Genomic DNA, 15,764 nt, shown 5'->3' on the forward strand with positions numbered 1-15,764 from the left:
CTTTACATCAGGGTCGAGAACATTGACCTTCTGGTCTGTCGCCCTATGTAGGAGTTTCTGGGTTTTGCCTGCACGATGCTGGTAAAAGCCGCACCCCAGGAGCAACAGTGTCACTTAACTCTGTGGAGAACGAAGTTCACTGCCTTGCTGGCCATCAGGTGCTAGGGCTGCATTTCCCTCCAGGTGCAATGTCATGACCCCGGGTGCTTAACTGGCGGTCTATGAATCTTTTGAAAGTCGTATACGAAAGTGCTGGTAACTTTTTTTTTTAAGGAGATACCTTCAAGCGCACCCCTTTTCTGCCCCAGATACTCAAGTGGATCCGGGGCCCTCTGTTTCAGGGGAAGTTAAGTACAACTCTCAGCGGGTTGAAGGTGAGAGTTCAGCTAATCAAGGAGAAGACAGCTAACAGCTGTCGACCGACCCTTAATTTCCCCAGATCAAGAAGAGCAAATCTGAGAGTCAAAAGGCCACAAGGGCCAGCCGGGCAGCGGACCTCGGGCTCCCGGCACCCTTCGCGCCTCCGCTTGCACGAAGGGCGCCCCCACGACAACCCCCCACTGCTCTGAGGCCGGACTCCCGCCTCTCAAGCCCACGCAGCCTATCCACTGGCTAACTGACCGGCTGGACACCCGCCACAGGCGCCGCTGATGTCGCCACCTCCACAACCAGCACCCGAAACACTGGCCCAGGCACGACCCTAAGCAGAAGGGAGGGCGGGGTCCTCGGCCGCACCCCTTCGCCTTTCCCCCGCCTTCTTTGTTTCTTCCGGAGTCGCCATTGGCTGCCTGCCCGCGAGACCGGGCGACCCGCGGGACAACGGTGAGACAGGATTGGACGACGTCACTGCCGCTCGGCCAGCGGCCCGCTCGCGATTGGCCGAGGAGCCGCCGGGGGTTTGAATCGTGGCCCCGGCCGGGGAGGGTTCTGCCAAAGTGCCACGTTGGGCCCGGCTGCGGCGTGAGGAGCCGGCTCAGGGCTCCGTCCCGGGCGTTCGCGCCTGGGCGCCGGCCGTTGGGGCAGTTGGGCGGCACGAGTAGAGTCGGGAAGCCGGTCCGCGGCGTGCGCTGCGGGCCGCCCCGCGTCGGCGGCGGGGAACGGCTCCGGTCAGGCGGCGCCGCGGAGCCGGGGCGGCGGCGTGTCCCGCCCGAAGGCGGCTCTGGCTGAGGGCGGAGGGGCCGGCGGAGCGCCCGGGGCAGCGGCTGCGGCGGGACGGCGGCGGCGGGGGCCGCTGCCCCCGGAGGAGCCGGCCGAGATGCTGGCGGAAAACCTGGTGGAGGAGTTTGAGATGAAGGAGGAAGAGCCGTGGTACGACCACCGGGACCTCCAGCAAGGTGAGGGCGCGGTCGCTCCCCGGGCGGGCGGCCTGGACGGGGAGGCTCCCGGGTGCGAAACCGTTAAAAAGTTGGTTTCCCTGGGCGGCTGGCGGACGTCAGGTGCGGGAATGCCCGGCGCTCACCTGGCGTGGGGACCGGGAGGGTGCCCAGCCCGCCGGGAGGCCGCTTCTGCGCAGTGACCCTCACCGTCCCTGCGTGTGGGGTGCTAACTGCGCCGGGCACTGCTGGGACCGCCTCCCCGGTTAGCGGTTGAATCCTCCTCGCGTTACCTGGAAGCTCCGGTTGCCCCTTGCCGGCTCGCGGCCTCCGCACCTCCAGGGGGACCCCCGGCCCACGCCCGGTGGGAGCTGCTGCAGGTGTTGGGGGTAGCAGTGCTGGGGGGCGGGAACGGTGCCGGGCCCTCCCATTTCATTCGCCCGACACCTTACTTGGAGAGCAGCTTCTCTTGTCCCCATTTCCCAGATGAGGAAAGCGAGGCTAAACCGCCAAGTGACCTCCCCCAAGTCAAGCGTGGGGGCAAGCATTTTTGAACCCATACACTCACAACGAGGAGTCCTAGCTACTGCCCAGACCTTATCTCTCCTTTATCACCGGCTTACAGCTTCTTAAGTTGGGTGTCAGAAGGTTGAAAAACTTTTTTTTGCTAATGCATCGTACACCAGATGCCAAGTGAAAATGACTTGAGGCACTTCTGCCTCTGCCACTTCTCCTAGTTGGCATCTAGTTTTTTAGTTGCAAACAGGCTTTCAGATCTGGGCCTGCCTCGGATTTCTTGCTGAAGATGTCTCAAAGAAAAATGTTAAAGCAGCCTTCAGTTTGGAGACAGTGCCCCCACCCTTTTTGGCATATTAATAGAGGGCATTTGCAATTGGGGAACGCTTTTTGTGGATTTTTAACACTGATGCCCATTTAGTCTTCCCATCAAGCTATGGATACTGTTACTGGGGAAGATAGGATTCCACTCCGAACTTCAGAGCAAACTTTTTAACCAGCACACCGAATACTCCTTAGGAATTTTATCCAGGCATCTTCGGTTTCTGCAATTCTGTGCAAATCAACTTTCTCAGCTCTAAAACGTCACTGCAAATTAACATCTCATTTAGTTGAATATTAAATGGCGGTGATACTTGTTCATGCTAATCATTGAACTTGGGGTGGAGGTGGGGAAGGGTGTAGGCTTGAGTAGCTTGTACTTAGAAAAGGAAAACAAGGAAGGAAAACATGACAAGCAACTCTTTTGAGAGGGGAGGTGGTTTTGTTCTTTCTTTTTCTTTTCTTTTTTTTTTTTAAGTGTTTCGTGGACAGTCACTTGAACCAAAGTGGTTCACAAGCTCACTTACATAGTCCAAGCTATTCAGTGGTTATAGTGCATGATTTGCCATCATGTTCCCAATATCCACAAGGCAAATTTGTCTTACATTTTAACAAACCCGTTTTCAGAATTCCCCATAAGGATTGATGGCCTAGTTTGATACTTTCTGTAGGATTAATGAGTCAAATACTGCACCATTGCAACATTTCCCTACAATACCTTAAGCAGTTTGTATAATCGAAGCTAAATATTTTTACTTAGCAAGCATAGATCTGTATAGGCCCTTATTAAAAAATCTAGCATAACACTGATCACAAAATAGAGGCTCAGTTTTAATATTTGGTGAACTGAGGCTCTCAAACTGCTTTCATGTCTCTCTTCCATCAGGTGCTTTTGTCCACACTACACTTTACACCCTGTGGGAAGTTGTTAAGAGCAGATTTAAGTTGTAATACTTAAATCTACAGGAAGCAAATGTAACATGTTGGGGTTACATGTGGAACTCTTTAACCTCTAACCAAAACAAAGTCATCAGATGTTCAAGTTTAATGAAACCTTAATGAGCACAGGTCTAAACCTCCTTAATGTCAGTTTGCATTTGGAATTTGTTCTCTGCTTTTCAGAAGACTTTCACATCTGTTATTACAGTGGACTTTGACAACCCTGTATGTCATAACCAAGTGTGTGGGGGTAGGAATAGGTGTGAAATTGCAAAAGTCATAACTTACCGAATAGGCCTGTAAAAGAATAACGTCTGCACTGTGAATGAAAGAATAGCTTTGTCCCAGTTTTCATTAAAAAAATTTTTTTTAACATTTTTATTTATTTTTGAGAGACAGAGACCGAGCATGAGCAAAGGAGGGGCAGAGAGGGAGATACAGAATCTGAAGCAGGCTCCAGGCTCTGTGCTGACACAGAGCTGGGGCTCAAACCCATCAACTGAGATCATGACCTGAGCCGAAGTCGGACACTTAACCAACCGACTGAGCCACCCAGGAGCCCCTGTCCCAGTTTTTAAAAATTATATATTAAAGAACACCTAAACTTCTAATGAATTTTTAAGTGTGTTAATTTCTGAAAAATTTATTATCTACTCTGTGCCAGGTATTCATCTAGGCACTGGGGCCACAGTGCCTATCCACAAGATAGGATAGATAAAATCCTACCCTTGGAGTTGACAGTGTAGGAATCTGTTTACTAGAGAAGCCTGGAGATGTTGCCTCCTGGTGTGTGCCCAGCTACAGTGCCTGGTGCATGGTAGGCCCTTAGTAGATATTTGCTGCTAAATACAGTTTGGGAGCAAGTCTGTCCTGTTGAACAGATTGATAAACACATCTAGTGGGATTTTTATCAAGTGCGGGCATTTGTTTATTTTTTTAACATCCTCATTATTTATTTATTTTTTTTAATTTTTTTTTAACGTTTATTTATTTTTGAGACAGAGAGAGACCGAGCATGAACAGGGGAGAGGCAGAGAGAGAGGGAGACACAGAATCGGAAGCAGGCTCCAGGCTCTGAGCCATCGGCCCAGAGCCCGATGCGGGGCTCGAACTCACGGACCGTGAGATCGTGACCTGAGCTGAAGTCAGACGCTTAACTGACAGAGTCACCCAGGCGCCCCAACATCCTCATTATTAACTTTACTGAGCAAGCCTTGTTTGGAGAGAGCTCCTAAAACAACTTTTTAAGATCCTGTTCTCAAAGTCATTAAACTACAAATTTGTTTCCTTTAGTAATAGAAGTATTATTTAAGTAGATCGACCATATCAAAGTTTGGTGGGGCATTCTTTTTTAAATTAAAATTGCAGAAAAATTCTAATCTCAGAAGGCTCTGGTCCACCATTTATACCTTGTTAGAAACATGTAAAGCTTGTGCAGGCAGAAGGAGAAAACCTTTGCTTTTACAGAACACTTTGATAAAGAGACTGTCTTTTGTCAGCGAGCTGAGTTGGCACAGTAAGAATACTGACAGTGATCTCTATGGGTAAGATCCTTTCTGGGACAGCAGGAGCCTTCTGTGCAGGTAATGATGGTGCTTGCTTTGAAATGTGTGCCTGAGAACAAGGTGGAAAGACTTCAGAGACTAAGTTTTCTTTCAGTCCAACTGCTATTATAATTGTCATTTGGTGAGCTGTGCAAGCTTAGAATAACGCTTCAAGTTTCTACTATATGGATCAGCAAATGAAATCTTAGTTTAAAGGAATCCTTAGACTTCTGCTTCTTTTCATGATGAGTACGTTTTCCAAGTGCACAACTAATTTGCTGAATCATTGTTGAAGGGTCATTAAAACTGGCACCATCATTTTTCTTGGTGTTTATATTCAGGCTTTTTTGCTTTCCCAATTATAGTAACGTTGGCAACAGGAGTTACACAGAAGCATCACCCAATGACGCATCTGATTTTGTAATAGGAAAAGCTTTCAGCCTTAATGTTGTTGAATTACTGCTGCAGTCTTCAGCTAACATGGGAATATGTTGTCCTCATGGTTCATGAAAAACTGAAGTCAATTAAAAATAAAATAGCAGTGGAATTTAAAGGTTTCAGAATTTTGGAAGAAAGAGCCTTTAAAAAAAAAATCACTCAGCTGCCAGAGGTAGTTTTGCTTAAGGCATAGGGCTGAGTAGAGTACCGGTTTAAACCTTACAGTTTATCTGTTAAAATAGATGGTTATCATGTACAAAGATTGATTAGTGAAAATATTAAACATATGAAGATACTGATAGGTTGTAATTCTCAAGCCTGCAGGAAATGTGTGGTATTTTTATTTATTATTTTTGATGTCTTATTTATTTTTGAGAGAGACAGAGACAGAGACAGGGCACCAGCAGGTGAGGGGCAGAGAGAGAGAGAGGGAGAGAGAGGCAGGCAGACACAGAATCAGAAGCTGGCTCCGGGCTCTGAGCTGTCAGCACAGAGCCTGACGCAGGGCTCGAAACTGTGAGCCATGAGTTCATGACCTGAGCTGATGTCAGATATTCAACCGACTGAGCCACCCAGGTGCCCCAGTGTGTGGTATTTTTAGTGGCTGCCTAGATCAGCTCAGTAAGTTCAATAGGATTTAGAAAAGACCATCTCTTAATGAAAGTCCTTATCGTAAACTAGAGATGATCAGGTGCATGAAGCTTCAAAATGATATTGTATCATTTTGTGTCTTACTTTAAAATATAAGGACATTGAACATTCTCCCATTGCCCCCACTAATTATTTAGAAATGCTTCTTGGGCTTCCTGCCAGCTTTTGGCTTCTTATGGTTATGGAAGCCAGATGCTACACAACAGGAAATGAATTTTTTTTAAGACCAAAAAAAGACCCTTGTCTTTAAACCAACAGATGAAGTAATATCCTATTATGCCGTGTGACTTCGCAGACACTTACTTGTAGTTGAGACTTGTTTTTGCCGGAATTCTATCCTAAACATCTATGCAATATTTAGGAGATTGAGACTTCAGGTTACCGAACCAGGTTGGGGCTTTGTTTAACTGGAAATAAGGATTGAGATAAGGGCAAGTCTCAAATTATTTTCTGCTTGCTGTTTACTGGAAGCGTGCTGTGCTTGACATCTCTTTCTTCTGCAGCAGCAGGAGGAGAAAAGCTGCTCCTGGCTGCGTATTAAGTAGCAGGTAGTTTCATAAGTGAATGAAAGTAGTTGAAGATGGCCACAAGTTAGCCTTGATTCTGGAGGAGGTTTTGGCTCAGGTTTTGATCGCTAGTTAAGAACACCTTTGATGAGTCTCTGGTCCTTCCCAGTGAGGAATTTCCACCTTACAACAGGCCAGGAGAGATTTAAGTAATGTCTAGGTAATGTTTATATGCTTTGTCTTTGATAAGCATGGTGGCTTCTTGGTGGGGGGGTGGGTGGGGGAGGGCTGTGTACACACATTACACACCCTATGAGTACAAAGCCTCTGCCAGCGGTACATAGTTCCTTCTGCATTTAGTGAAAACAAGATATTAACTTGCCTGGAGTTGTATGTGATTTCACTCACAGAACAGGCAGTAAAAGCCAAGTAGCTCAACTCTGGCTTCTCATCGCCATCTATAAAAACAAGTGAAAAGATTAAGTACCTCATAGAGGGAAATTTACTCTCCACCCGAAACAAAGAGGTGTGTGGGCCTCCTAGTATAAAGATGTGGAGTATGATGTAAGCGAAGTTAGAAGCTGTTGACAGTAGTTGTTGTGCGGTGACTCACCATGTAGATTTGGTCAGTCAGGTAGCATCTTTGTGCTTCAGGTTGTTTCATTTGAAAATCTGGGCTAAATACCTTGAAAAGATAGAAAGATTAATATCTCTTAAGTGCTTTGAGCTGTTCGTAAAGTTCTGTGCCTTACGAATAGAAGATGTTATTTCATGGACTTGTTATCTGAAGTCTTAAGTTCATTAATAGGCTTTTTAATATTTAAATCATGAGAAAATGTATTTTAACACCTATCTGCCAACATATATACTACTTTATTATAAATGGGTGTAAGATGTTTTAAAATGAGCTGGAGTGGTGTCTGGGAGGTTTTGCTACTTTGTTTTTTCCTAATGAGGAAAAACTAATCAAGTAGAATACTAATTATGCACTCGAGTGGACAGTACCACATAACAAAAATTAATTGCTTTTCTTTTACCACTTTAGGTTAAGTTTTAATGTCGATGGTAATGACTAAACATAAAAACTTGTCAACCTCTAAAAGTCAAGTTTTTAAAGGTTTTTGTTTGTTTTGTAGAGAGAGAGCGCACCAGAGGGACAGAGGCAGGGTGAGAGAGAATCTCAAGCAGGCTCCACACCCAGCACGGACCCCAACGTGGGGTTCGATCTCATGACCATGAGATCCGTGACCTGAGTCAGATGCTTAACCGACTGAGCTACCCAGGTGCCCCTAAAAATTAAAAAGCATATGTAGTGAGGTTCCCTGTTTTCATCATGAATATTGTTTTCATAATATTTTCTGACATTAAGTAAAGTGAGTTTCCATCATACTTAGAGTGAAATTTAAACTGTCTCTACATGGGCTATAAGCTCTCATATGCTCTGCCTACGGTCCAGCTTCATCTCTTCCCACTCTCCCTCTCCCGCTTCTATCACACTGGCTTCTTGTCAGGTTGCAGACTCTGCCAGCTTCTTTCTTGTTGAAGTGCCTGTCTCACTTTCTTACTCCTCACTCTTCAAGCCTCAGCTAAAATATCCCCTCAGACTTTTCTTGTGACCTCTTTCTAAAATAGATCCTTTATTCGTTATCACCGAATCTATTTTTTTTCTCACACATCACATTCAGTTGGTTGACAGATCTTTTTAGCTCCACTTTAAACCATATCTGGATTCCTACCCCTGTCTTCATCTCCTCCACTGTGGTCCAAGCCACCACCGTCTCTTACCGAGATGATTGCAGTATCCTCCTGTCACCCTGCTTCCTTCTTTATCTCTTCAGTCTGTTCACACAGCAGCCACTCATCCTGTCACAAGCCTTCACTGGGTTCCATTTTACTCAGAGTAAAAGCCAAAATCCTGACCTTCTTCGTGTGGTCCTATACCAGCTGGCCCGGCAACCTTGGAGCCCCTCTGACTTGTCACCCTCTTGCCCCTTATGCGCACTTCGCGTCAGCCTCATTAGCTCCAATTACACTTCCTCCCAGAGCCTTTGGACTTGTTTTGTCTCTACGTGGAATGGTGCCCTCTAGATTGATCTAGGTGGGTCATTTATTCAGTTCCTTCACTCCTGAGTCCTTTTTGTTTTTTTAATAGTTATTTTGAAAGAGCAAGTGCAAGTGGGCGAGGGGCAGAGAGATGGGGGGACAGAGGATCCGAAGCAGCTCCAGGCTCCCAGCTGTCAGCACAGAACCCGATACGGGGCTCTGACTCCAAAACCTGAGCCGAAGTTGGACACTCAACCGATTGAGCTGCCTAGGTGCCCCCACATCTTAATTCTAATGTCACCCTGGTCGCGTGTTCATAAATTTCAGCCTCCCACATCCACATTCTTCACATCCCCCTAACTCGATACATTTTTTCTCTTTAGCACTTACTGCTATCTTTTTTTTTAATCTTTTTTTAACGTTTATTTATTATTGAGACAGAGACAGCATGAACGGGAGAGGGTCAGAGAGAGAGGGAGACACAGAATCCGGAACAGGCTCCAGGCTCTGAGCGGTCAGCACAGAGCCCGACGCGGGGCTCGAACTCACGGACCGCGAGATCATGACCTGAGCCGAAGTCGGACGCTTAACCGACTGAGCCACCCAGGCGCCCCAGCTCTTCTATCTATTTTATATTTTATCATGCTGTTTCTCCCAACAGAAAGAAGCTTCATGAGGGCAGGGAATTTTTTAGCTAAGTTCATTCTTCTATTCCTAATGTCCAGAACAGCGTCCGGTATTAATGAAGGTATGCATGCATGTATGAATGAAAAGTGTTTATCACATTTGGCAAATTTATTTACTTATCTACTGTCTGACTTTTCCCATTCATCTCTTGGAATGTCAGGATAACAGGAACTTCATCCATCTTATTCACCATTCTGTAGCCAAAACTTGGCATAATGCCTAGCAATAAAAACATTAATTTGTGAATCAATGCATACTAATAATACTTTGATTTTGTATGCAGCTTAGTTTCTGAAGTACTTCCTTATATATTATTTCATTTGGTTTTTATAATCTTACACTGATAGGACCATCATCTCTCTACACAAGAATACTAAGTGTAGGGACCTTTAAAGTCACTATATTGAAAGAGTTAACCTGGTAAATGGTAGTCAGAACTGGACCTCAGACCTTCCTACTCAGTTCAGTGCATTTCTCACTATATTGAAGGACCTCCCATGAAAGTTACTATGCAGATAGGTGTTTCAGTTACTTATATTAGAACTATTGTCCATTTTAGTATCATTAAATTTTTGTTTCGGGTATTGTGTATAATACAAACAAACCTTGTTCTTAGGTACATATATGCCTAAGAAGAGAGAGAGTTGGAAAATTAGGCTTAAAATAGAAATATGGTAGGGCTCCCGGGTGGCTCAGCTGGTTAAGTGTCTGACTTGCGCTCATGTCTTGATCTCACAGTTCGTAAGCTCGAGCCCCACATCAGGCTCTGTGCTGACAGTTCAAAGTCTGGAGCCTGCTTTGGATTCTGTGTCTCCTTCTCTCTCTGCCCCTCCCCCACTCATGCTCTGTCTCTCTAGCTCTTTCTCTAAAATAAATAATAAAACATTAAAAAAATTAAAATAGAAATATGGTTTGTGTTAAGTCAAAGTATAAGCTATGGACATGTAATTACCTTAAAAACTCACTGTATTGCTTATCTGATGTGCTCATCTTGGAGAAAGACATGAAGAGAAGTAGAAAAAAATGAGAGACCTGGAGCAGGTATTATTACTGATTTTTTTTTTTTTAAGTTTATTTTGAGAGAGGGGGGGGAGGGAGGGGCAGAGGGAGAGAGAGAATCCCAAGCAGGCTCCACAGTGACAGTGCAGGGTTCAAATCCACAAACCTTGAGACCATGATGACCTGAACCAAAATCAAGTGTCCAATGCTTAACCGACTGAGCCACCGAGACACCCCAGTTTTTCCCTTTTTTGACTTAATTTTAGTCTCCTTAGGAGTTCAGGATCTGTAATACATACTTTGACAGATTCACAACAGCCAGATTTCATGGGAACTCTAGAAACTATGGAAAGATCTGCCTGTACTTTGGCATAAAGATCTTCTAGAAGAAAGTAGACAATGATGATATGAATAAGTCCAGTCCATGAGCAAATAATTATGTTAGAGGTCACTGTGATGAATGATCATTTCTGAATGAATAAATACATCTCCATCTTACAAGTAAGGTATATAACAGTGTACATTACTGGGTAGAGGAACCCAGTTCAACTGAATTTTAAGTAGAACTCTGGTTTCTCTCTGTGCCATTTTTCCTTCCATTGGGATCTGACTGAAACTTTGTGTTGGGTTAGGTCCTGATTCATTCTTAAAAAAAATTTTTTTTTAATGTTTTATTTATTAAAAAAAATTTTTTTTAACGTTTATTTATTTTTGAGACAGAGAGAGACAGAGCATGAACGGGGGTAGGTCAGAGAGAGGGAGACACAGAATCTGAAACAGGCTCCAGGCTCTGAGCTGTCAGCACAGAGCCCGATGCAGGGCTCTAACTCACAGACCGTGAGATCATGACCTGAGCTGAAGTTGGCCACTTAACCGACTGAGCCACCCAGGCGCCCCTGTTTTATTTATTTTTGAGAGCAAGAGAGAGCACAAGTTGGGGAGGGGCAGAGATAGAGGGGGAGACACAAAATCCAAAACAGACTCGAGGTTCTGAGCTGTCAGTGGAGAGCTCGACGTGGGGCCCAAACTCCCAGACCATGAGATCATGACCTGAGCCACCCAGGTGCCCCTTGATTCATTCTTATTTTAAGCACTGGGTTATATACAAGGTTGAAGTGTGATAATTTGCATTATTGTGCTTGTTGACTTGTTGTGCTAGATCTCCAACTTGCTGCTGAACTTGGGAAGACATTACTGGATCGGAACACAGAGTTGGAGGATTCTCTTCAGCAGATGTACACAACCAATCAGGAGCAGTTACAGGAAATTGAGGTAATTTACTCATTAAGAGAGTTACGCTTTGAGGTATGGCTTATTGCTGTTACTGTACCAATCATGTTCTGCACTTTCAAAGAACCATTGGAGAGGGTGGGGAGGTTGATTTCTATTTTCTTTATGCTTTCCCAACATAGAAGTCTGATGAAAGAAATTTCTCTCTTCACCCTTGGTGAAGTGTATTAGAAGTAAATGGTCCAGTATTTACCAGTATGTGAAGCACAATAAAGTTGTCCATATTATACTTCATTTTTTACTTTTTTCTTTTAAAAAATGAATTATGCAATATTCCAGATATGCCAAGAGGTATAAGAATAATACAGTTAACAGCTGTGTACCCACCACCCAGCTGAAGTAAAAATACCCACATTGTTGAGGCTCCCTCCTTGGTTACAGCCCCTCTCCTAACCACTGCCAAACTCCATCCTAAATTTGGGTTTAGATGGAAAAAATTTTAAATCATATTACCTGATTTCATAATATGTTTAAACTTCTTATGCCATTCAGGAGTGCCTGGGTGGCTTAGTCAATTAAGCATCTGACTCTTGATTTCGGCTAAGGTCATGATCTGACCTTTGTAAGATCCCAGCCCTAAGTCAAGCTCCGTGCTCAGCGTGGAGCCTGCTTGGGATTCTCTCTCTCTGCCTCTCTCTCTGCCCCTCCCCTGCTCGTGCTCACTCACTTGCAATCTCTCTTTCTCTCTCAAAATAAATAAGTAAACTTAAAAAAAACAAAACAAAACAACCTTCTTGTGCCATTCAAAGGATTAATCAGGGACACCTGACTGGTTCAGTCAGTAGAGCATGTGACTCTTGATTTCAGGGTCTTAAGTTTGAACCCCATGTTGTGGGTGGAGTTTACTTAAAAAAATTAACCATAAAATAGATATTTCTTTCTCCCTGCTATGACCTTAATTTATTTACATTTTTAGTAGATTTAAAAAAAATTTTTTTTTTTAATGTTTTATTTATTTTTGAGACAGAGAGAGACAGAGCATGAACGGGGGAGGGACAGAGAGAGAGGGAGACACAGAATCGGAAGCAGGCTCCAGGCTCCGAGCCATCAGCCCAGAGCCCGACGCGGGGCTCGAACTCACGGACCGCGAGATTGTGACCTGAGCTGAAGTCGGACGCTTAACCGACTGAGCCACCCAGGCGCCCCAATAGATTTTTTAAAATTAAAAGAGTACTTTTTCCTTTAGTTGAACAAGCTAAAATGAAATATACTAGATTAAGGCTTTAAAAATGCAAGGTGCTGTCTTATAAATGGTCCCACTCTAGTAGCCCAGTTATGTGTAAGCCATGTGACTGTAAAGATGATAATTTTGGATATTAACCTGACAGTTGTCTGATTAGAATACTTTTCTCCATGCTCCAACCCCCCCCCCCCCCCCCCGTATGCCCACCCAAAAAAGCTTTGCACTTAAATTACAATTCCTTCTCTTCAAATTGGTACATTAAAACCAGCACTCTAGTGTGAGTGTAAAAGACCTTAGAACAGTGATCACGGGTGCCTGGGTAGTTCAGTTGGTTAAGTGTCTGACTTCTGATTTCAGTTCCAGTCATGATCTCACAGGTTCATGAGATCAAGCCCCACCACAGGCCCTGTGCTGATAGCGAGGACCCTGCTTGAGATTCATTCTCCCCCTCCCGCCCCTCCCCAACTTTTGCACACTTGCTCACAAGTGTGCTCTCTCTCTCAATAAACAAGTAAATATTCTAAAAAAACCAACCGTGATCAGAACTTACTGAGTCTAATTATATACTGAACCAGGTTCTAGAAACTCAAAGAAGTAGAATTATATATAGTCCTTGACTTCTAAGCAATCAAAATTACACAAACTTCAATTTTTTAATACAAATAAATCTACCATCAAAACTAAGGCAAATTCATAATCTCAGTATTCTTATTTTTACGTAGTAGCCATAATTAAGATGTGTATATACAGTCGATCTGCCTCTTCATCAGGATTTATGAATATAGCCAATAATGTGATTGGCTATGTGGGAAATACACTTTTATCGTTCTAGGAAGGTGTATCTTGTAATGATATTAAAGTCACCAGCTGCCACTTTTAGCGCTTTTCTATATCAGAAGAGTGTAGAACATGCCATACCCAAAATTAGATGTAATTACTGTACAGTTTGTCAGAAACCTAAAAATGCAGAAAAACCAGGCATTTTTTTGAAAGTTTATTTATTTATTTTGAGAGAAAGAGAGGGAGCATGTGCATGTGAGTGGGGGAAGGACAGACAGAGAGAATCCCAGAGAGAATCTAACAGCACAGAATCTGACTCAGGGCTTGATCCCATGAACTGTGAGATTATGACCTGATCCAAAACCAAGAGTTGGGTGCTTAATTGACTGAGCCACCCAGGTGCCCTCCAGAAATACCAGAATAAATTTTTTAAAACTGTTAAAACTAGCCAAATGTTGTACGTGCTCAAGAAATTCGTACTTGCTTTGTGTTGTAGACTTTGCTTTACAACTCATCAGAAGATGTCCTAGGGTAGTCTATGAAGTAGTCTATGAAGACTATCATATACTGTGAGATATGTCTATTAGTATTTGTGTAGAAGCATTTTCTTAATACACTGTATTGATGTTTTCTATGAAAAGCACCTGTAAATCATTGTAACTGAATTCTATAACTGCTACTTATTTTAGAATATCTCCCAAGTATAGATGAAAAAAGGGTATTATTTGCATACTAAGAGAATGATGCCTATTTGCTACCACTGTAGGAGATCACAAACACAATTGCTTTATGATCTAAGTTACTTATTTTCTACCTTTTTTTCCCTGTTGTATTGAGGAATATTAAGACAGATTGTTAACATTCTGAAAAAAAAAATCCACAGATCTTTAAGATTCTCCAAATCTATAAGTAACACTCTATACCATCTATTGTTTTCTATAAGATGTTGCAAAGCGTAATGGAAATGAACTACTCATACTCAGTTCACATCTTAATGGTTAAATAAATATGAAATTAAATACATGTATAAACTATTCAAATAAATTTAGCCTGGAGTATTCCAGAAATGTTTTCATGAATCTCTTGTTTCCATAATAGAGCATGCAGTCCCCTGGTTCTTAGATCCAAGAATTGTAGCTTTCAACATTTTACTCTTTATCCAAAGCTGTGTTTTGGCTGAGAACAACACTGTCATAGATTACTTCTCTGCCATTGCGCTTGGCTTTCTTCTTTCTTTTTGTAAATCACTTTATGAAAGTCAATGGGGATGGGACAAAATGGGATGAAATGGCAGTGCTGGTTAAGCCCACTTAGCAGTGAGAGGACCCCCACAAACTGGCCTTGTTGCCTGCTCAGTTCACATCTGCTCCTGTGCGGACTTACAAATCACAACATAGACTTGCAAGAGTCTAAAACAAGGAAGGCTTGATGTTCTTATAAAAGTAAGTGGGCAACCAAAGAGCCTAATTCCCTACTAAAAGGGAATTATGTGCCTCTTATCGTTGTAACCTTTAGGAACCCCCTAAACTTTATAAGGGCTCTTTCCTTAATTAAAACCTTCTATCAGTTTCTTTTTCTCTTTTAAGTAAACTTTTTATTGAAATACACATGCAGAAAACACAGATCCTAAGTATATAGTTCAATGAGTTTTCATAAAGTAAACATATTAATACAGTCAACACCCAGATAAGAAATGAGAACATTATCAGCTCTGCCAGTTGTCACTGCCACTAACCGGCATTCTAACACCTAGATTAGCCTGTTTGAACTTTACGGCTTGTATAGGTTTTTTGTTTTTTTAATTTTTTAGCGTTTTGTTTTTTCTTTTTTTAGAGACCGTTAGCCGGGAAGAGGGGCTGAGGGAGAGGAAGGGAGAAAGTGAGAGAGAATATTAAGCAAGCTCCATGCTCATTGTGGGGCTCGATCTCATGAACGATGAGATCATGACCTATGCCAAAATCAAGAGTTGGGTGCTCAAACAACTGAGCTACCTGGGTGCCCCCCACTTGGACACTTTTTTTTCTTAATATTTTTTAGTTTGTTTGTTGTTTATTTTTTAAATTTATTTAGTTTGTTTGTTTTATTATTGAGAGAGAGCAGAAAAGAGTAAGCAGGGGAGGGGTAAAGAGAGAGGGAGAGAAAGAACCCGAAGCAGGCTCTGCACTGTCAGCACAGAGCCCAGCGTGGGGCTAGAACCCTGAACCGTGAGATCATGACCTGAGCCGAAATCAAGAGTCGGATGCTCAACCAACTGAGCCACCCAGGTGCCCCCCACTTGTACAAGTTTTAAGCTAACTTTTCAGAATGTTTATTGGGAGTTTTCCTGATTAGAAAAGTAGTACATGATCATTTTTTGAAGTTAGTAAAAGGTGTAATTGAAAACCAGAAAGTCAGCCTTTACTCTACCCCCAGAAAAATTTGAAATGAGACAATCCATAAAAATAGTACTGGTACAAACTACTTAAAGTGGATAAACAATATTGCAGAACTGGTAATAATACTAGGATAAAATCCCCCAAACTGGACTCATTATAGACATTATGGAAATAGACAA

At 43.1% G+C, this 15,764-nt stretch overlaps 2 protein-coding genes across 3 annotated transcripts in view; one reads left to right on the forward strand and one right to left on the reverse strand.

Moving 5' to 3' along the window:
- The window catches only part of LOC132689202 (solute carrier family 68 member 1-like), a 40,196-nt gene extending 39,065 nt beyond the window's left edge, over positions 1 to 1,131 (reverse strand). The window contains exon 1 of one of the 2 annotated variants that reach the window (XM_078440471.1): positions 622 to 1,131. The gene's annotated coding sequence lies outside the window, so the exon portion shown is untranslated. The other variant, XM_078440472.1, reaches the window with a different exon arrangement.
- The window catches only part of CDR2 (cerebellar degeneration related protein 2), a 27,032-nt gene continuing 12,398 nt past the window's right edge, over positions 1,131 to 15,764 (forward strand). The window contains exons 1-2 of the mRNA XM_060648762.2: positions 1,131 to 1,334; positions 11,117 to 11,229. Of these exons, the coding sequence (XP_060504745.1) occupies positions 1,256 to 1,334; positions 11,117 to 11,229 (192 nt within the window). The 5' untranslated portion in view covers positions 1,131 to 1,255. The remainder of the gene's footprint in view (positions 1,335 to 11,116; positions 11,230 to 15,764) is intronic.

The sequence above is a fragment of the Panthera onca genome, chromosome E3, assembly GCF_046562875.1.
Source record: "Panthera onca isolate mPanOnc1 chromosome E3, mPanOnc1 haplotype 2, whole genome shotgun sequence".
NCBI classification, from domain to species: Eukaryota; Metazoa; Chordata; class Mammalia; order Carnivora; family Felidae; genus Panthera; species Panthera onca.